The 23,697-nt window shown below is 36.4% G+C and overlaps 2 protein-coding genes across 2 annotated transcripts; both read left to right on the top strand.

The window, feature by feature from the left end:
• Window positions 1-759: 759 nt before the first annotated feature.
• On the top strand, window positions 760-1,674 carry LOC130829382 (olfactory receptor 52B4-like). Its single transcript, XM_057695879.1, has one exon. It carries the CDS (start codon window positions 760-762, stop codon window positions 1,672-1,674), a length of 915 nt encoding a protein of 304 aa, XP_057551862.1.
• A 10,317-nt stretch (window positions 1,675-11,991) lies between these two features.
• LOC130829374 (olfactory receptor 52B4-like) lies at window positions 11,992-12,936 on the top strand. The gene has a single exon (XM_057695868.1). The coding sequence runs from the start codon at window positions 11,992-11,994 to the stop codon at window positions 12,934-12,936; it is 945 nt and encodes a 314-aa protein (XP_057551851.1).
• Window positions 12,937-23,697: the final 10,761 nt, after the last annotated feature.

The raw sequence follows: 23,697 nt of genomic DNA, 5'->3' as shown, positions 1-23,697 counted from the left end.
TCAGATATACTCCTATCCATGAGATAGATACTCTGATATAAGACTCCCTGTGAAATTAGGAAAAAGAGTAACTGGAGGGGAGATGTGTCATGCAGGTGGTGAGAAGTACCCCAAATAGGAGTAATTCTCTTAGCAGAACAAAGCATACTTCATCAGGATGCTGAAGGCAACTGGATTAAGACTGTGAAAACCTTCATGAGGCATTTGAGCAGTTTCTTAGAGTGATGTTGGATTAGACAACCACCTACTCTAGCATGTGCAAGTTTACCTATGAACCAGACCTTATTTCTTGAGCTCCTTAGCTCTATTCTGTGCCTTCCATAAGAAAAATTCTCTTTGCCACTCCTACCTATTGGTTTATTATGCTGTCTTCAAGAGTTACTTCAGATATGTACTTATTCTTTAAAACTTTACAAACACAGAAAGCATTACTCCTCTTGCATTACTATGTTAGCTTTATTTTGTACAACAAAGATATTAACTCCATACTTTTATTTTCTTTAGTTATATGTGTCATATTGTTTTTGTGGTTAAGATCTCATTTAGAGAACAAGCATCTTCATTTCTATATATAGCATTTTTATATATAACATGTCCTTCATCTTTATATATAACATAGCTCATGGCATCTTCTGAACCAAATGGGATCAGGAAGGTGCCAAAGTGCTGGTGATATCAAAGAAAATCTTTGAATGTAATCTGCATTTTTTTTTTCTGTCTGTGCACGTAGATGGTGGAGCCCTAGTGGTCCCATCAGACATGGCTGCTTTAAACCACACTGGTGTCAGTCACACAGTCTTCCACTTGCTGGGCTTCCCCAGCCTAGAGGAGCAGCACGTGTGGATCTCCATCCCCTTCTTCATTTCCTATGTCATCGCCCTGCTTGGGAACAGCCTGCTCATCTTCATCATCCTCACAAAGCGCAGCCTCCATGAACCCATGTACCTCTTCCTCTGCATGCTGGCCGGAGCAGACCTCGTCCTCTCCACGTGCACAGTACCTCAGGCCTTGGCCATCTTCTGGTTCCATGCTGGAGAAATCTCTCTTAATCGCTGCATTTCTCAGGTATTCTTCCTCTCTTCTACTTTCATGTCTGAGTCAGGGATCTTGCTGGTGATGGCATTTGACCACTACATCGCCATTTGCTATCTCCTGAGATACACCACTATTCTTACACATAAACTGATTGGGAAAATTGGTGTTACCATATTTCTGAGAAGTTATGGTACAATTTTCCCCATAATATTTCTCCTGAAAAGACTGTCTTTCTGCAAAAGTAACATCCTCCCAAACACTGCTTGTAAGCACATTGTCTTGGCCCATATTTCCTGTGATGATACACAAGTAAACATCTGGTATGGGGTTTTTGTCCTAATGTCAACTTTGGTCATAGACGTTGTGCTAAATTTTATTTCTTATGTGCTGATTCTCCGTGCTGTCTTCCACATCCCTTCCCGAGATGCTCGTCACAAAGCTCTCAACATATGTGGCTCCCATGTCTGTGTCATCATCCTCTTTTATGCAGCTGGCATCTTCTCAGTCCTCACTCAGCGATTTGAACATCACATCTCACCCCATATCCATGTCCTGCTGGCCAGTGTCTATATTCTGGCTCCACCTATGCTGACCCCATCATTTACAGGATCAAGACCAAACAAATCAGGGACCAGGTGATTCGTGTGTTCTTTACAAAGCAGAAATGAATGTAATGGTGGAAACTAACATTATGCTTTTCTCAACAATTCTCTCTGTGCATGAGGTGAGCTTTAGCATCAATCTGCTTTTCTTTTCAGTTTTTTTTCTTGATCACTGCTCATAAGGTTTTTCCTCTTTGTATGCCTAGTACTTTTAAATTTTGTACTTGTTATGCTAATAAAAATCTACAGAGGCTACAGATAATGTTATCTTCTACCAGAAGTGTTTTTTCCATCTTCTTTTATAGAGATAAGGTGAACCGCTGATCACTTCACTCCCATGTTAAGGTCAAGTTTCAGTTTTAGTCACACTCAATCTTTGTCTTCTATGCTCTTCCTTCCAGGACAGAACTGTTCAGCAATTTAAACTAAAACCCTGGTAGACCATTTTTTCCCTCAGTCTTAAAAATACCTATAGAAGATTCAGTTCTTCCTTTCAGAGATCTTTTAACTTAGCTTTTTAGACTCCAGTCTTTGCAGCTTCAAAAGTTGAAAAATGATAGAAATGAGAAGTCAAACTACAGTTTAGTTATACCCTCTCATACTGATAGGTTTTTCTGTCTTAGGAATCACAGGAACGCAACATATTTCATACTACCTTTTAGATGTCTTGGTTTAGTTCCCCAGCACCAAGTGGCCACAGTACTCAGCAAATGTCCCATAGATGTGCATTTGAGATACCCAAGGTTTGAAATTTTTACTGCAGTCCTGTATGGCCACTAAAAGCTCTGCTGGCTTCCTTTTCCCCCAGGAGAAACCCTCTTCCTAGACCAAGACTCATCCTTAGCCCAGGCCCAGAGTCAACAAATAGTTGCTGGGGAAAAAATTGGTTAGCAATCATCAGTTTGCTTTTGAATGGCTTTCTTGTCTCCTGAAGTTTTGTTCATCTAGTCTTTGTTACTTTCCTAGCTCTCTGATGGCTTAATATATAATTTTTGAAATTTATTTGTCTTTTGCTTCTTGCCATAATGGAAACATTATCATGCCATGTCCTATTATGTCATACCCAGAATAGAAATTTCAGAGACTGACTGTTTGACCTGACAATATAAAAATAACAAACCAATAACATTTAGACTGAAGAGAATAAATACATAACAATGTACATTTAAAAGTTTCTAATAGTGGTTATCTCAAAATACCAAGAAACTGGTGACTTTTGCTATAATTTTATTTCCATTAGTCTGTATTGGCTATCTTTAAAAGAGTGACCATGATTTATTCACACAAATAAATGCACTTTCAATAACATCTTATTACAAATATTTTCAGATATAGAGAAATTTTGAGAGAATTTTACAATTATCAACTATATGTCAACCATCTAGGTTCTTCCATTAAATTTTGCCTCTGCCTGCTTTATCATATTCCTATCAGTCCCTGTATTCATATACCCATTCATGTTATTTTGATATACCAAATGTAAGTGTTATTTTCAAATAAAAATTTAGTCAACATGTGTTGATATACATGTACGTTGATATACATTGTCTGAGGTGGTATATAACAGGTTTCACAAAGGAGGGAGGATTGAACTAGCCCTTGAAGTATGAATATAGGCTCAGCAGCAAACCAAAGGAAAGAAGGGTACTCCTGGAAAACATATCAAGGCACAGAGGTGTGGTGAGAGCATGGCTTGACTAAAGAGGGGTGAGAAATGTGTAAATAATGTGCTCTATTCAAGGAACAGTTTTTAATGAAAGGTGAAAAAGAATATGTTGCTGAAATAGCTTCTAGCTAGATGTCTAATAGCCTTATTTGTCATGTGAAAATGAGAATCTTTGAGTTACTCTTCCCTGACAGCAAATATATAAAAGATTCCCAATTCCCTTCCCACAGTGCTATTCCCAACCCCTACACTCTTTTCCTCTGAGAAATGTCTCTATTAAGAGGATGAAAAGGCAAGCCACAGACTGGGAAAATTTATTTAGAAACACTTATGACAAAGTACTTGGGTTTAGGATATATAAAGAGCTCCCAAAGCTTAACTGTAAAAAACCCCAAAGAATCCAATTAGAAAATAGGCAAAACACATGAACTGACACTTCACTGAAGAGGAATATCCAGTGACAAACAAGCACATGGAAAATGCATAACATCATTAGCATTTAGAGATATGCAAATTAAGGCCACAATGACATACAACAATCAGAATGACTGAAATAAATAATGATGACACCCAAATGTTGCTGAGGATGCAGAGAAACTGGATCACTTTGGCCTTCCTGGCAGTAATGCAAAATGGTAGAGCTATTCAGGAAAACATTCTGGTGGTTTCTTACAAAACTAAATATAAACTTATGGTATAACCGAGAACTGCATGCTTGAGCATTTATCCCAGAGAAATGAAAACTTACTTTTAAACAAGGACCTGTGCATGAATGTTCACAGCAGCTTTATTCATAATAGCTAAAACTGGTAACAACCCAAATATTATTTAGCATATGAATGTTTAAAAACACTACGTACATTCATACCATGAAATGTGACACAACAATAAAAAGAAACAAACTATTGACCCACACAACAATTTGGATGAATCGTAAGGGAATTATGCTGAGTGAAATAAACGTAGTCTCTAGACGTTATGTGCTATGTGATCCCATATACATATATATATTAATCTCATTCATGAAATAACAAAATTGTAGACCTGGAGGTTGTCAAGGACTAGGTATGGAAAGAGAGGGATGTAAGTGAGGCAACAAAGAATAATAAGTGGGGGTGGAACAATTCTGTATTTTAATTGTGGTGATGGTTTCCTGAATCTTTAATGTCATATAATTACATAACTATATACACAGGCACAAGTATACACGTAAGTACTGCATGTAAAACTAATGAAATCTAGTAAGCTCTGTGGTTTGTACCAATGTCAACTTTGTGGTTTTGATGTTGTAGTATAGTCATGCAAGATGTCACCAAAGGGGAAAACTAGATGAAGGGTAAACAGGACCTTCCAGTACACAGTTTGTTTTGCAACTTCCTGTGAATCTATAATTATTTAAATATGAAAACTTAAAAACATGGTGAAAGTGAAATAAAGGTATCTTAAGACAAATGAAACTTATCAGTAATAATAATTATAATAGCAAATATATAATACTTATGATTATATGCCTAATGCCATTCTAAGCACTTTACATATATTAACCCATTTAATCATCATAAGAACTCTATAATGGTAATAAAATAATCTTAATTTAGAGATGAGAAAATGAAAATAGAGAATGGATGTTAATAATACTCAAATCCTAGCTTAAGTAGAATTTTATATGATTGACCAATTAAAAAAAATTAAAGAAAAGACACAAGTATAGGTACTAATATTTAAGTAAGCTTATAAAAATATTAAGAAGAAAGGGTAAACATACTAGATAAATACTTAAATACAGGAGGAAAACGTATATTACTATCGAGAAATTAAAAAATAATGACAAGAGATAAGGATAACATAAGAGTTTTCAAGAATTAAATGGACAAAAGCAGGAACAGCCAGAATCATCTCTAGGAGATAGAGAGCACAAACCTGACAAAGAGAAAAGTGAATTTGTTCCTTCCTCTGCCATTTTCCTTGGTAGATTTCCATTTCCTCATGTTTAGTACTTACTTTATGGAGCCAAAGTGAAGATAATGTGAGGTAATGTACACAAAAAGCTTAGCATGAGAGCTGTAACATAAGTAGTCAACAAACAGTAGTTATCATTACTTCATAAGATAAAATATGACTATTTAATAAATGTTTAGCCACAATAGCAATAAAAAATATAAGTAAAATTGAAGTACAATATTATTTTGTCCTTTTGAATGGAAGTTTTTAGAAAATGAAAATAACCCCATTATTAGTGCAAAGAGATATACTATGCATCCTTTCTGAGCACAATTTCATAGGATTCATCAAAAAAATCTATAAAATATGCAATAGCATTTCTAAGACTCTATTCTTAAAATAAAAGTTGAAAAATTAGAATAAGCTTTATATATAAGATGTTTAGAGGAGCCTCGTTTATATGGTTAAAAATAGAAAACTCCAAATGCCCAATAATATTGAAAACGTATAAAAATATATATGCATAGAACAAGCAATGTGAGGCAGTATACCAAAATGCTATCAGTGGTTTTCTCCTGACTAGTGATTTTCTTTATATTTTTGTTGTTTTCCAATTCTTATGTTGAGCATTTGCATCTTATATTAAAAGATAATACTTAAAAATAAATTTATTTAGATCATATCTGTGCTGCAAACTTAAGCAACAAGTAAAACTGAGTATTAAATTTGTAAATATATAGTCATAATGCCATGCAGAAAGGACTTAAAAGAAGAATGCTTGGTTAAATAAATTATAGTAAAATCCTGCAATGAAACACTATATAGACATGGTAATTGTTTATATAAATTCATATATATTAGAAACGAACAATGATAACATTGTACTGATAGAAAAGTAGTTTACAGACCATATATATACTATGATATGTAGTATTATATGATCAATACTATATATATGTATCATATAATATTTTCCAGATAGATATAGGAATAGATCAAGCTATAGGTGCAGATGGAGAAGAAATACAGACACAGATTCAGATACAGCTGTAGATGTAACATGCAAGTATTGCTATAGATGTATAGCTACAGAAAACAAAATTTTCACAGTAAAACTGCTTGAGGGCTGTATATTTACGGGTCTATGAGTTCCAGTTCACATTTGCACTTGTTCATAATTTCTAATGTTATCTATAAGAAACAGATTTTTTAAATCAAAAGGTATTAAAAATAGAGATATGGACAATGCTTTTTTCTCATAGAGGAATTACCAACTAAATAACTCATTGGGAAGGAGTTGTGGTTAGAGAAAGTATCACAGAGGAAATGAGATGAGAATTGGGTATGAAAGGAGGAAAAAGAGTTTTCCATAAGTTGAGGGAGGTTATCCCAAGACAGAGCAGAAATGCCTACAGTATATGGCATGACCTGGAAAAGTTGAGGAGTTAATGGCCTGGTGTGTCTTGGTTTGCTTTGAAGGTAATGTGGGAAGTGTTGCTCTAAAGGAGGGCAGGAATCAAGTCATTAAAGACCTTGAATTTCCCCTTGAGGAGATCACTGAAGAACATGGCCTGACACTGAGATTGGGGCAGCTCCCCTTCCTCAGCTTCTCCCAGCAACATCACTGCATCAGAAACCACATGAGTGTTTTCCCATGACAGAGGAGTGATGTCTCAATCCCCTCAGTCTCCTCAAGTGTTGTTCAGCAAAATACGAAACACACAATTCATTCACATTCCCTTATTACAGACTTTCATGTTGATAGGATATAAATTCTGATATAATAGGAATAACTGTAAAATACAGGAATCACTGATTCTAAGAATGCCATTTAGCTAGAATGAGGGACATTAAGGAGTAGAGATTTGTATGGAATTGTCTAAGAATATCACTAGCTATCTCAGCGCTTGAGAAACACAGTGAGGAGTAGCTGAGCAAAATCCCAGGCCAGAGCACTGTTCTCACTTCATCTGTTTCTAACAATCATGCTAGTGTCATTAAGGATAGATGACTTCTGAAAATCAATCCATCCTGTTCCAGGGTCTTCGCAGGAGTTTGCTTACTCAGTCAAACGTGTCACTCTTCTCTCAGGCTGTTTTGACAATGGGAGACTAAGTTCTGAAACCTCTCCAGTGAACTTGGAAATAAGAATATTTGGTGCAGTAATGATAAAAATTCGTTTATTAAAAGTAACACATGTGCACACCTGATTTAGGGATGGTGTTGTAGAGGAGGGGATGCACAGGCTTGGAGAGCCATAAATATGTTACCTGTGTGTGGATCAGAGGGGGAGATATTATAAAGACAACTCTAATTCTAGACTCCCTGAGGGTAATAGCTGCCCCTGAGATCTTCAAGCAAACACATAAAATTTCAGCTCTTGGGACCCATCACTCTGAGATTCCTACTATGATGAATTCTCTTCTAGCCCAGAAGCACTCCAGTTGAAGCAGGTGAGTCATAGTTTATTGCTGTGGGGTGTAATTTCAGGGTGGAAGACCCCACCCAGCTAGATGTATTGAATCGCAGGTAGTTGGTTAAAAGTATTATTGTCTAGAGTGAAGCAGACAGAGAGACTAGAGCAGTTGTATGGTGGGGCCACATTCACTGGCTAGCAAAGTCAATTGTGTGCATTTCTTTCAGAGTCAACATTGAGCAAATTTTGTTGGTAAATGAAATTGACCATGGTAGAAGAATATATACCATGGAAATTGACAAATAATTTAAACCAAGGTTTAGTTTTATTTCATATACATATATATATTAAAGTATATGCATATATATATACATAGTGAGAGGGTTGACCAGCACACCACTGTACCAGATTCACAAATAAGAGCTGTCCAAGTAGAGTGGGAAGTGTTGCCTGGAAGGCAGAGTGAAGATGTGCTAGGCATGAGGACCATCTTTAGCTCTCAGGGTGCCAAAAATCCCTGAGCCCTTCTAGATAAGTTTCCATATTGGCACTGGTCCTGACTGCTGTAAACATCCAAAGAATTTAAAGGGGCTTAGTCATACTTTCTGTGCCCTGATCCTTCATTGCACCCATCCAGTACTTGCCATTTGGTTGTTTTGTGAAATATTTTGAGGACTTACAGTGTGCCCCAGTGTGCTTGGTTCTGGAGATGCATAAAGAAAAAAAGTAATACTCAAGCTTCAGGAAGTTCACAATCAATTGGGGAACATTGACAGGTAATCGGATATGCCTATAACTGAGAAAAGATCTTCTGATGATTAGACTCCTTGTGAAAACATAGAGAAAGGAGTAGTTTATGGGGAGATGTGTCAATAAACACATTCCTGACATATTCGGCCATGATAAGAAGTGATCTGAATAAGGGTAGTTCTCTCAGCGGCATAAGACAGGGAGACGCAGGCAAATTGTCCAGAATGGTGAAGGCTACTGAAGTCTTCATGGGGCATTTGAGAAATTTTCATAAAGTGACCCTTGGGGAGACAATCAGCCACTCTATCACACAACTTCACCTATAGACCATACCCCAGTTCTTGAGCCTCTCAGCCTCTATTTTATGCTTCACAGTAGAAAAAGCGTCTTTGCCCCTCTGAAAGTATCCAGTGAGTATAATCATCTGTAAGTTCGTCCTCTTCTGGCTCTTATTTTGCTTCATATTCATCTCTTTTTCCTGCTAGTTTTTCATCAACATTGTGTGAACAGCCAGTCATCAAACCTCAGTGGCACTATCATATCTATTTTTATTTCTTCCATCTCCTCCAGGAGGATGCCTTTTCTCAAGAGAGAATGTGTACTCAGAGTGGCACATCCTCAGAAGCCTCTCCTGGCACTCTTCTTCTTCTCCTTCTTCCTATTCCTCTTCCTCCTCCTCCTCCTCCTCCTCTCCTTCTCCTTCTCCTTCTCCTTCTTCTTCTATTTTTTGGCTGCGTTGTGTCTTCGTTCCTGCACCAGAGCTTTCTCTAGTTGAGGCCAGTGGGGACTACTCTTTGTTGCAGTGCGTGGGCTTCTCAGTGTCATGACTTCTCTTGTTGCAGAGCATGGTCTCTAGGCACGTGAGCTTCAGTAGTTGCAGTGCATGGGCTCAGTAGTTGTGGCTCACAGGCTTACCTGCTCTGCAGCGTGTGGGATCTCCCCGGACAAGGAATTGAACCGTGTCCCCTGAATTGGCAGGAGGATTCTTAACCACTGAGCTACCAGGGAAGTCCCTCCTGGCACTTCTTTCCCATGGTTTATTTTCAGTATAGTTTTACCATTACTTAGTAATACTGTAAAGTAACAAAATTAGGAGTGGATTTTCCTATTCCAGAAATAAAATGTAGTGGTGAGGAGAATAGAACCTAGGGCGGAAGGCAACTCTGTTCATGTGTACTCACTGTGCTAAGTCCTGAGTCAGACACTGATTAATGTAGAGATGTTGACAGCTGTTTATCTGTGTACTTCACTACATCTTGGATCTCTATAAGCTTGTCACTACCTTAGTTCTGCACCAAGTTCACCTCCTGAGAATGGAGATGGGGATGTCAAATTCAATACACAGTTAGAGAGGGGAAGGAAAAGGGTGAACGTTACAGTTTGATCTTGATAGTATAAAATTATTATTCCTTTTACAAATATTGGTATTGGCTGCTTCAGGGGAATAATGAGCACTTTGGCTACTAAATATTCTGTATTCCTTCTAGGATTGGAATGACTTTGTTTCTTTTTTTTTTCTTTCTTGCTCTCTCCACCTTAGAGTGAATATTGTACATATACAAAGTTTAAAACCTTCAAAAGTCCTATAAGACTTACAATAAAAAATAGAGGCTCCCTGCTCCATCCCACCTCTAATTCCTGCTCCTCAGAAACAACTACTTTAATACTTACATGTTTTTTTTAGTATTTACCTCCATATAGATAGATAGCTGCTTATACTATTATTTCTTCATTTATATTTTCAATCATTTTTATACGTTATCCACTGACTTTCTTATCTAGAAGATGGGCTTTTAGCTTTCCTACATATAAACCCCCCTTCTCAAATGCATACACACACATTCAGACACATGCAAACTTTCCTTTCCTTGATTTTATTAATAGAGTTATATCATCATTTTAAAGATGCATATTTATGTTTACATTATTATGAAGATAACTGAATTATGCATAAACACATATGATCATGTTTCTTGTTCAAAAGTGTTTTCTTCTCTGGAGTAAATAATTGCTTTTTTTTTTTTTTTTGCTTAGTTTTTACGTGCCTTACTTTTACTAGAAATGTAAATTACATTTCAAACAAGCTTTTCCTTTGAGACTTTGCTTCAGGTGTCCTCTATCCCCTGATCCAATCCAGGTTCATGATACTCTAGGACTCTTCACGGTTGTCAGACTTCACCGTTATTCAAGGAAGTCCCGTACTCCTTCACGGCCTATACCCTCTCCTGCATCGTATCACTTTGTTTTAGCTTATGTTTCTCTGTTTTCAGTTCATTCCCTCATTTTGGTGATACGTGTCTTCCAGTAGCTTTCTGTGAAAGGGTTAATGGGAGGTAAATCTTTGAAGATCCTAAATAACTTTTTCTACTCTTACAATCTGTTTACTTATTTTGGTTTAAAATTTTGGATTGGAGTAATTTGACAGGAAGTTTCTCCCTAAACAAATACCATGCCTGCACATGGGACCTCTAATTACTTTTTAGTGCCTCACTCTTAAATTGAATTGTAAGATCTGCATATAGGCTTATGTAAGCTAGCCCTGCCAGACATAAATAAATAGGACAAGTTCATTGGGGTTTCATTTTGTTCAGTATGTAGCCTTTCGTTTTTTCCCAGCTATGCCTAGAATCTCAAGGCTTACCTTCACCTGGGGAATAAATCTCCAGTGTTCTGCTGGGTGAGGAGAGTGGGGCCTGGGTGAATAGTCTGGTAAAGAGGATCTAGGAGTCTAACTGCTCTTTATACAGATTTTCAACCAATAATCCTTTTTTTTAAATCCAATCTTGCATTTTAATATATACACCTTATTATAAATCACTTATGCCTCAATAAATCTATTAATGTTTTCATACGCTTGTTTTCCTATTTATTTCTTAACCCATTAAATATTGGTTTCTATTCCTATTACTCTAGAGAAACAGCTTCAATAAGATCTTCACTGATATTTGAATTGCTATTACCTATCTATCTATCTATATCTATCATCTATATCTATCTATCTATCTATCATCTATCTATCTATCATCTATCTATCTATCTATCTCTCTATCATCTATCTATCTATCATCTATCTATCTATCTATCAATCATCAATCATCTATCTACCTTTCTACCTACCTCTCTATTTTATCCTTATTTTACCAGATCTTGCTCGTGCATTTTATAATTGCAACAAATAATCCTTTTGAAAAACCCCATTCTTATCCCTATTTAGAATAGTACCAGATATCTCTAATTCTTGAGACTGTCTGGGTTCAGCAGTGAAAATTGTCTTGATTCTTGTTTTCATCTAGAAGTTATTAATTTTATCCTGCCTGCGTAGTCAATAGTTATCCTTCTACTTTCAAAATGTTACCACCTCTTGTCTGCTATTATGTTCTCTTCTGCTTTTTATGTTTTTGATGTTTTTGTTATTTTACAGACATTTAGCAGGATATTAGGAAGAAATAATGGTAAATTCAGGTATTTAATTTGATCTATTTAATCAGGAAATCCAAGGAAAAGATTTATATATAACCCATATTTCTTTTTGTCTCTATTAGGGGAAGTTCAAGATAAGTCCGCAATAGCTTGCCTCAGGCATGGCTAGCTTCAACCACACTGATGTTAACCACATAGTCTTCTACCTGCTGGGCATTCCGGGCCGTGAAGACCTGCACATGTGGATCTCCATCCCCTTCTTCATCTCCTATGTCTTTGCCCTCCTTGGCAATGGTCTGCTTATCTTCACCATCCTCATCAACAGCAGCCTCCATGAACCTATGTATCTTTTCCTTTGCATGTTGGCTGCAGTGGACATTGTCTTTGCCACAACCACAGAACCCAAGGCATTGGCCATTTTCTGGTGCAACAGTAGGGAAATCTCTCTTAATAGCTGCATTGCCCAGCTCTACTTCCAGCATTCTGCCTTCATTTCTGAGTCAGGCATCTTGCTAATTATGGCATTTGACTGCTACATTGCTATCTGTTACCCACTGAGGTATACCATGATACTCACCCACTCTCTGATAGGGAAAATTGGTGTGGCTGTTTTCTTGAGAGCACATTGTACAATTTTGCCCATGGTATTTCTTCTGAAGAGGCTGCATTTTTGTAGAAATAACATCCTCCCTCACACATTCTGTGAACACATTGGCTTGGCCAAGTATGCCTGTGATGACATCCGAGTAAACATCTGGTATGGATTTTTTGTCTTGATGTCAACAGTGATCTTAGATATTGTCCTCATTTTTGTTTCCTATGTTTTGATTCTCCGTGCTGTCTTCCACATCCCTTCCCGAGATGCTTGCCACAAAGCTCTCAACACATGTGGCTCCCATGTCTGCGTCATCATCCTTTTTTATGGTCCTGGGATCTTCTCAGTCCTCACTCAGCACTTTGGACGCCACATTCCAGTATATGTGCATATCCTGTTGGCCAATGTCAGCATGCTTGCTCCACCTATGCTGAATCCCATCATCTATGGGGTCAAGACGAAACAGATACGAGACCAAGTGGTTTATGTGCTGTTTAAAAAGCAGAAATGACTTTGGGGATGGCAGAGACTGGTTTCTCAGAAATTTTGGTTCTCCATGAGATGTACTTTGGCAGCAGTGAACAAGAGAACTAGTACTGAGTCACTAGGAAAAATGGCTCATTGAGTTATGGCTCTGGAGCAACTTGATTGAGCCTATAAAACTTGCCTCTAATCAATCTGAAAGCAGTGCCCGTGGACTGGCTGAGATAGTTATTGCTTATAATTTGGGGAGTGGACAAGTTGCTCTCTGGTAGTCGTGTTTAACTCACTAACATTCAATTCAGCTTTGGGAATAGTCAAATGTAATATTAAGCCCCAATAAATAGTAGGTTTTCTGTCTTGAGTTATGTGAGTCCCAAGACATCTCACCACATCTCTGGACACACATGTAAAACCTGCGTTTCTTTATCTGCTTTCTCAAAGTAAAATGGGCATTAAGAGGTGCTGTACTCCTAACTTTTGACTTTTGGGGAGTTGTTTCTCAAAGATCATTCCACTCAAAATGGCACAGAATAAATGTGGGTTTCCTTTCCAGCAACAATTTCCACATCACATTCATGCAATAGCTTCAGTCTCAAAGAACTGTATATCTCTAACATTTCCATGTTCAGTCATGTTTTTAAGTGTCTTGGTACATTTTCCCTAAGTAATCCATTTGCCTGGAATGTCCTCCCCTTTCCTTGACCTTTTAATGAATTCTCACCATTCACTTTCAAGGCTCAGCTCGATGTCACTTATCCAGTGAGGCCATTACAACCACCTCACCTCAAGTTGAGGTACTACTTTATCTATGAGATGATACCATATTGATACTTCTTTCGAAAATATTTACTTCTTTTTATATAAGTATTCTATAGAAAATCAAGAAGATGAAAATTAAAATTAAAACTGCACATGATTTCACCACTCAGAGAAATTTGTTATCATTTTGGTGTGTAATCATCCAGATTTTATACAGAACTCTAATGGTAACAACTATAACAATACATACATATTCACAACTTATACAAGATTCTGTAACCCAATATTATCACATAAACCCATACTGTACCCATTTTTAAATGACAGTACATTAGAAATCTATAATAATTTTAATGCTTATATATATATTATCTATTAAGAAAGCATGCTTTAAAATTATCTTTAATTAATTTTTATTGGATTATAGTTTAGAATAAAATTATTTTTTTTACAGTAATTGAAACAGTGTTCTTCCTTTTATTTTTTCAATACTTATGTTTTTCTAATCTTTAACAAGATAAACACTGTGCTAGGGACAATTTTGAACATAAGATTTTTCTTTTTTGTGTGTGTATTAAGCTTGGCATGATTTTAGCTTTAAGCAGAATTGCTAGGTTAGGGGTATGAAGATTTTAGGCTCATCTGGCACATTGGAAAATTGCGTCTTAGAGAGTTATTATTAATTTTCACTCTTGTCAGAAATACATGAAAGTGCCAAAATTTATTGCACCCTTACTAGCATTTAGTAAGTAGACCTAACTTTAATAATTTGCCATGTGATAGGGTAAAATCATTTTTTCATTTTCCTTTAATTTGAATTTAATAGACACATTGAAGAGTTTATGCTGTGATTATTGTATATTGTATTTCTTTGTGGATTACTGGTAACAACTATTTATTGAACCTGTGCAGAGCATACCTTATGTAATCTTCACATCAGACTTATTGTTTCTATTCTTTCCATTTTACAGACGTAATTTGAAGCTCAGAAAAGATATATAATTTCCCAAGGTATTAATATTTATTGAAAATATTTTTTCAGATTGTTTAAATTATAATTTCTTTAATTTCCTTTTGTTGGCCTGGTTGGCTTTTGTTTTACCTAAAGAAAAGAATAAAATATTTTCAAATCCATCATTCTTTTCCTTTGAGTTTCATTGTTTTAATCTTAGACTATTTTCTTCAATCTAAGATTTGATTATTATTATTAGATTTGTCTTCTAGTTTTTTTATGGTATACACTTTTATATTTAATTTTCAAGAACATGTGTAAATTAGTAAACAAAACTAAGCAAAATAAAGAAAACAAACTTCATGACCACTAATCAGAAAACTGGGGAATAGTTGTTAAATTTTAGAATGTTTTTCAATTTTTATATGATTACATCTTTCTTTATATATGACATAGTAGACTTTTTTTCTGTAACATTATATGTTTGTCATACAATAAAAATGGTGGAAAATTCCTAATACATTGTGTGGGTTAAGGAATAGGAAGAAGAAGCTTATAAGTTGTATTGTTCAAACCTTCTTATATATATACAAATTAAAAATATTCAGTAATTATTGGGAAGAGTTATTTTCTCACAGTAATTATTATTTGCCACTTTCTTGTAATTCTTGCTCTTGAACAACTGATCTTCTAAACATGACAATTTTGAAATTGTAAGCGTACTTAGTTGAGTATGAATATAGCTGCATAAGTTTTCTATTGATTAGTTTTTTCTTAGTAAACTATTTTATATCCTTCACTCCCAAGCATTTTGTGCCTATATGATTTAGTCTCATGTCCTTTAAACCACATAAAATTGGATTTTTTTTTTGTTTCCAGAATATCTGATAACCTTTGAATTTTAACTGACAAGTCTAGTCCAGTTACATTTCTTATGAAGTTAAGGTATTCTTTTTAAATGTTCTACTGTCTGTCTCTATCCTACAAGTAATTTAACCTCTTTATTTTGTAACTTGTTATTTCTTTGTGTCACATTGGGACACATTTTTCTAATCTATCTTTAAGTTTCTAATGATCCTTTTAGCTCTATCTAATAAGCTGTTTAACCAATCTATTGTTTTATTTTTTTTAAATTTCAAGGATTGCATTAAAAAGTTGATAAATTAACCAATAGCTGCCCTAGTAAGGAGGGTCCATTGAGATGTCAAATAAGCATATGAAGAATTAGCTTTCCACATGGACACCGAATTCCCTATGATACCAGTGTAATGACTTGCATACATTTGTTTGTGAGGGAATGGAGAAGAACTTAAGACAGCATTGAAGAGTGGAAGGGAGATAGCATGAGTCTCAAAGCAGCATTAGTCTATAAGAAAGTGAATGAACATTATTTTGGAACAAAATCTGGGAAATATTTGGAAATAAAAATGGCCCCCAAATAGGCTTATAACTTTGAAATATCAAGAGCTCGCACAAGTTCTAAATATACGGTGCCAAAGTATTAATGAACAAAAATATGTAACTGGAGGATTTTTCTTTTTGTCTCTGTACCATAAATTCTATAAAGGCACCTGTCTTCTTCGAAAGTGCCTGGAACAGAGTAGCTTGCCAATGAAAAAAATTTAACTTCGTCACAAAAAAAGAACTGTAAATAATTATGGAAATATGAAAAATTTTCATCAATAAAAACTAATGGAAATTGAAACATTGCCATACTAATTTCCTTCTTTTGAACATTAAATATTTAAATAAAATAATCTGGAACACATGCAGAAGTTTATATGTAAATATACTTATCACAGAATTTTTTTTAGGGAGGTATAGTTGGTTTATAACATTGTGTTAGTTTCAGATGTACATCAAAAAGTGATTCAGTTATATATATACACATATATAAATTTTTTTCAGATAATTTTTCATTAAGTTTTTACAAGATATTGAATATTTCCCCCTGTGTTACATAGTAAATCCTTGTTGCTTACCTATTTTATGTATAGTAGTGTGTGTCCATTAAGACCATACTCCTAATTTATCCCTCCTCTTTCCTCTTAGGTAACCATAAGTTGTTTTCTATGTCTCATCACAGAATATATTTAAAGAAGAAAATGGAAGCTATATAAATATTCAATATTAGTGGATAGGTTAAACATATAGTACATCACCAAGGTAGACTATTTAGTTACTCATTGTTTTTCAAGAAATATTTATAGAGTACAGGCATATGTCATTTTACTATGCTTTGCTTTATTGCACTTTGCAGATATTGCATTTTTTACAAATAGAAGCCCTGTGGCAACCCTGCATCGAGCAAGTCTGTCGGCACCATTTTTCCAACAGCATTTGTTCACTTTGTGTCTCTTTGTCACATTTTGATATTTCTCTCAATATTTCAAACTTTTTCATTATTATTATATTTATTATGTGAACTGTGATCAGTGATCTTTGATCTTACTATTGTAATTGTTTTGTGGTGCCAAGAACTGGCCGCGTAGGATGGAGAAAACTTACTCCATCTTCCAACTGCTTATCTCTCTCCCTCTTCTTGAGCTTCTCTATTGCCTGAGATGCAACAATATTGAAATTTGGTCAATTAATAACCCTACAATGGCCTTCAGGTGTTCAAATGAAGGAAGAGTCACACATCTCTCACTTTAAATGAAAAGCTAGAAATGATTAAACTTAGTGGGGAAGACATGTTGAAAGCCAAGACAGGCCAAAAGCTAAGACTCTTGTGCTAAACAGTTACCCAAGTTGGAAATACAAAGGCAAAGTTCCTGAAGGATATTAAACGCGCCATTCCAGTGAATGATGAGGAAGTCAAGCAGCCTTATTATTGATATGGAGAAAGTTGGTGGGCTGCATAGATGATCCAGTGAGCCACAACATTCCCTTAAGACAAAGTCTGATCCAGAGCAAGCCCAAACTCTCTTAAATTCTATATAGACTGAGAGAAGTAAGGAAGCTGCAGAAGAAAAGTTTGAATGTAGCAGAGGTTGGTTCATGAGGTTTAAGGAAAGAAGACATCATACAACATAATAGTGCAAGATGAAGCAGCAAGTGCTGATGTAGAAGCTGCAGCAAGTTATCCAGAAGACATAGATAAGATAGTTGATGAAGGTGGCTACATTAAACAACAGAGTTTCAATGTAGATGAAATAGCCTTGTATTAGAAGAAGATGCCATCTAGCACTTTCAGTGCTAGAGAGGAGATCAATGCCTGGTTTCAAAGCTTCAAAGAACAGACTGACTTTCTTGTTAGGAAATAATGCAGCTGATAACTTTAAGTTGAAGTCAATGCCCACTTACCATTCCAAAATCCTCGGGCCCTTAAGAATTATGCTAAATCTACTCCGTCTGTGCTCTAAAATGGGAAAACAAAGCCTGGATGACAGTGTCTATTTACAACATGGTTTACTGAATAGTTTAAGCCTACTGTTGAGACCTACTGCTCAGAAAAAAGATTCCTTTCAAAACATTAGTGCTCATTGACAATGAGCTGGTTACCCAAGAGCTCTGTTGGAAGATGTACAGTGAGCTTAAGATTGTTTTCATGATGGCTAACACAACATACCTTCTACAGCTCATGGATCAAAGAGTAATTTTTTGTCTTGTTATTTAAGAAACACATATCTATTGGCTATAGCTGTCATTGGTAGTGATTTCTCTGATGGACATGGGCAAAGTAAATTGAAATCCTTCTGGAGAATAGTCACTGTTCCAGATGCTATTAAGAACATTCATGATTTATGGGGAGAGGTCAAAATATCAACATTAACAGGAGTTTGGAAGAAGCGAACTCCAACCATCATGGATAACTTTGAAGGGTTCAAGACCAGTGGAAGAAGTAACTACAGATGTGGTGGAAATAGCAAGAGAACTAGAATTAGAAGTGGAGCCTGAAGATGTGACTAGATTGCTGCAATCTCATGATCAAACTTTAGTGGATTAAGTGTTGCTTCTTACGGATGAGCAAAGAAAGTGGTTTCTTAGGATGGAAACTACTCCTGGTGAAGATGCTCTACAATTGTTAAAATGACAGCAAAGGATTGAGAATATTACATAAGCTTAGTTGATAAAGTAGCAGCAGGGTGTGAGATGACTGACTTCAGTTTTGAAAGAAGTTCTATTGTGGGTAAAATGCTGTTAAACAGCATTGCATACTACAGAGAAATCATTTGTGAAAGGAGGAGTCAATTGATACAATTAACTGTTGTCTTATTTTAAGAAATTGCCACAGCTACTCCAACCTTCAGCGACCACCAGCTTGATCAGTCAGCAGCCATCAACACAGAAGCAAGACCCTCCACCAGCATAAAGATGAGGACTCACTGAAGCCTCAGATGATGGTTAACATTTTTTAGCCATAAAGTGCTTTTACATTAAGGTATGTACAGTGTTTTTTTTTTTAAATTTTTTTTAAAGAACTTTTATTGAGATACAGTTAACAGACAATAAACTGCATATATTTAGAGTGTACAATTTGGTATTTTTTTCTTATTAGTAATGTATATATGGAAATCCCAACCTCCCAATTCATCCCCTCCCCCGACTCTCCCACTTTCCCCACTTGGTGTCCATATATTTGTTCTTTACATCTGTGTCTCTATTTCTGCCTTGCAAACTGGTTGATTTGTACCATTTTTCTATATTCTGCATATATATACATTAATATACGATATTTGTTTTTCTCTTTCTGACTCACTTCACTCTGTATGACAGCCTCTAGGTTCATCCATGTCTCTACATATGTCCCAGTTTCATTCCTTTTTACAGCTAAGTAATATTCCATTGCATATATGTGCCACATCTTTTTTATCCATTCATCTGTTGATAGACATTTAGGTTGCTTCCATGTCCTGGCTATCATAAATAGTGCTGCAGTGAACATTGTGGTAGATGTTTCTTTTTGAATTATGGTGTTCTCTGGGTATATGCCCAGCAGTGGGATTGCTGTGTCATATGGTAACTTTAATTTTAGTTTTTTAAGGAACCTCCATACTGTTCTCCATAGCAGCTGTATCAATTTACATTCCCAAGGTATGTACATTGCTTTTTAAAGACAGAATGCTATTGCACATATAATAGACTACAGTATAGTGTGAAAATAACTTTTGCATACATGGGGAAACCGAAAATTTGTGTGATTTGCTTTATTGCAATATTCGCTTTATTGCAGTGCTCTGGATCTGAACCAGCCATGTCGCTGAGCTGTGCTTATACCTACTATGTGTGTGGCATTGTGTCATATTGAAGACAAGTGCAGCTGTAATAAGGGAGCAGGACACAAATGTTGACAGAACATTCGTTACCATTGAAAATTTCTATATTATGAAATTAAAGAGCATGGCACATGTACAATATGAGCTCAACGATATAAAAATCCATAATAGAGAAGAGAAAAAACTTGGAGGGTTATCAGTGAAAATGCTCCATTGAAAATCCCTTGAGAATGGGAACCATGGTACACTGTTAGTGGGAATGTAAATTGGGGCAGCCACTGTGGAAAACAGTATGGAAGGTTTTCAAAATACTAAAACTACCATATAACCCAGCAATTTCACTCCTGGGTATATATCCAAAAAAACCCCAAAAACACTAATTCAAAAAGATACACCCCAATGTTCACAACAGCACTATTTATAGTTGCCAAGATATGGAAGGGTCCATCAACAGATGAATGCATAAAGAAGATGTGAGAGATATATATATACACAATGGAATACTACTCAGCCATAACAAAGAATGAACATTTGCCATTTGCAACAACATGGATGGACTTGGAGGGCATTATGTTAAGTGAAATAAGTCAGACAGAGAAAGACAAATACCGTATGATGCCACATATGTGGAATCTAAAAAATACAACAAAGTAGTGAATATAACAGAAAAGAAACAGACTTACAGATACAGAGAACAAACTAGTGGTTACCAGTGGTGAGGAGGAAAGGGAGGAGGGGCAAGATAGGGGTAGGGGATTAAGAGGTACAAACTATTATGTATAAAAGAAGCTACAGGGATGCATTCTACAATACAAGGAACATAGCCAATATTTTATAATTATAAATGGAATATAGCCTTTAAAATTGTGAATCACTATATTGTACACCTGTAACATATAGTGTTGTACATCAACTCTACTTCAATAAATATAAATAAATAAATAAATTAAAAGAAAATCCCTCAATGAAAGAATCAAAGCATTAGTTCTCTATACAAAACAATATAAATAAATTTTAAGTGGATTTGATTTTGCTCAACAGTTTATTATGGTGCTATTAACATAGTAAGCACTTAATACATGTTGGCTTGAATGAGTAGTGAGTGTTTGGGAGACTCTATAGGACTCCAGCTCTGAAAGTGTTTCTGTGCCTTCTGGAAGTCAGAGTTGATGAAGATGCATTGGAATACGTTCTGGGGACTTGAACAAGACCCTAACCACTTTCCCATTCTTTGCCCTGACCTCTCACTCCAAAACATCTCTCCCATCTCCTTTTCTTTCCTAAGCTCATAAAACCTCTCAGGCATACTTTTCACATGAGGTTTCTGGCACTCAGACAGGAAGGGTTAAGGGCTTTATTGTTACATCACTGAGGAGATTCTCAGTAGAGGAGATCCTAGGGGAGAAGAAAGTCATGTGAGTAAGCCCATGGTCCCCAAAGATACTCAGAGAAAAAATAATTTGCCCTGCAGTTCCTCCTCTGGCTTGGTCCCCTGACCACTGCACATAGTTTGCTGGTAATGGAGATACCCTGTCATCTAGGCAGGGGCATGGCTCCAGTCTGTGGTTCCTGTTGGCTGTGATAGACAGTTTGGGATGAGGAGAGATGTAGGTTGGTACTGACCAGGGTAGCCTAGTGCCTCTTTGGGTCCTTCTGCCTATGGGCAGGAATGGTGGGGATAAAGGAGCTGGGAAACGCTGAGTTTATTGATGAGAGACATGAGAAACAATAATGAATTGCCTTCATCATTTGGTCACCCAAAAGAGGCTGTATGTGGAATTCTCCATCTTCTGAGAGCAGAGTCAGAGAGGACAGACCAAAATGTGTCTGCAGAAGCTTTGTAGCACGGTGGAAACAGTGGAACGAGAAGCAAGAAATCTTAACTCTCTTCCTCTGTGGCCTTGGGAAAATTGCCTTTCCTTCTGTGGTTTTTATAAATAATAAATCATACAACAAGATTATTCTAAAGCAGGAATTGCCAAATTTTTTTTTTTGTAAAGGGCAACAGCAAATATTTTAAGTTTCGAATATGGTCCCTGCTGCAACTACTCAATCTCTCCCATGAAAGCAATCATAGACAATATATAAATAACTGGGCATGGCTGTGTTCCAGTAAAATTTTATTTGTAAAAAAAAAGGTGGTGGGCAGGATTTGGCCCACAGGCTGCAGTTTGATGACCGCTGGTATAAAGTGTCAACCAGCATTGATATTTTACATCTCTGACTCATGTTTGGGCAATTCCAGAGTGGAACTGGTGAAGCAGAGGGGTTGTCTTGTGAATTGCATTCCCAAAGAGAGTTCTTTCTTCTGGCATAGGTTAGAGGACTGTCAGGCTGGAGACAGGGGTAAGAGTTGAATAATCTTAGGAATCTCCACCTCCCTGAGGAAACTGATTTAATGGGAGGAGAGTCAGCGTGCTGAACGGAAGTAGGCCAAGTTATGACTTAGATAAGTGAGTGTGAGTTTGGGTAGTGACTGTGTGAATCGGGGTGGATATATACATGAAGGAAAGTTTAAAAATGTGTATGTGCGTTCGTGGTGAAGGACTGTTTGTGTGAATAGGGAAAATGTGTGTTAGTGTGTAAATCTTCATCAGAATTCACATGAGTAAATATGCATGTTGTGACTGTACAGTACAAATGAATGTGTATGATAATATGGTAATATGAATGGAAGTGCGTGTGTTTGTGGATTTGTAGCAGGCAGAGCTGAAATCGCACTCAGGTAGGTCTAAAGTCCATACGATTTTTCCTATATTACATTGTCTTACCACGTCTTACACATTTTGGTGAAATAAGAGAATGAGAATGGAGTGGAGAGGAAGCCAAAGAAAGGTAGTTAGATAATCAACAAACAAAAGTGGACGTTTCTAAATCTAATGGAAACTTTGACTCTAATAATCTTGGATTTGAAATATCAGCTTAGCCTCTAACAGGTTGTTTGACTTTGGGTAATTGCTTATCTGAGATTAGTTTCTTCATGCACAAACTAGTGATACTTTCAATTTCACAGGTCTGGTGCCATTATTAGAAATAATAAATATATCTAACAGTAGATATTTAATGGTTGCTGTCATCAAACAAAGAAGTATTAATGATAGAAATTGGAGATTACTAGCAATAAGAAATGAAAAGTAATATTAGATTTGGCAACCGTGATATGATAGATATGTTAGATAAGGAAGGATTTTTAGATAAGGATGATATTTTAGAAAAGGAAGCTTTAGTGGCATATTGGTGTTATAAGTAAAATGGTATTGGGTAAAAATTACGAGGGTGGTAAGAAGATAGATGAAGAGAGAGCACATCCCTCCTTTGTAAAACCGAGGTGAATGGGGGAAGAGATACACTAAGGAGAAGGGGCCAGCAGAGAGGGAGAGTGTGAAATTACCAGAGTGACGGATTCATAGAGAGAAGGTTGGGGTCCAGTGCACAGATGGAGGGCTGAGCCTTGAATGGGAGCAAGAGGGAAAAGACAATTCAAATATAAATTTGTAGGTTGCAGAATGAGGGTGGTTAAGGGAATTAACAACAGATGACTTTTGTTTTTTCCCTTGGGCCAGGAGTCAAGAAATCACAAGCACCGGATGAAGGGCAGCAAGGTGGAGTAAGGTAGACATGGTGATTCAAAGCGTGGTGTGGGTAGCCAAATTCTAGCGCCACCATTTACCAGCCAGGTGATGTTGGGTGGGGGAGGATGACACTCTCTAAGCTCTGTTTGCTTTGCAACAGTAAAATGGGGAAATGAACACAGTCATGTTGTGGTGACTGAGATAATGCCTGTGTAGCTCTTAGCACAGAGCTGCTCCTAACTGGTCTCCTTCCTTCAACCTGCCTCCTCCCTTCCCCATCCTTCTTA

This window comes from Hippopotamus amphibius, chromosome 9, assembly GCF_030028045.1.
Source record: "Hippopotamus amphibius kiboko isolate mHipAmp2 chromosome 9, mHipAmp2.hap2, whole genome shotgun sequence".
In the NCBI taxonomy this organism is placed as follows: domain Eukaryota; kingdom Metazoa; phylum Chordata; class Mammalia; order Artiodactyla; family Hippopotamidae; genus Hippopotamus; species Hippopotamus amphibius.
This window is presented reverse-complemented; position numbering and strand designations above follow the sequence as displayed.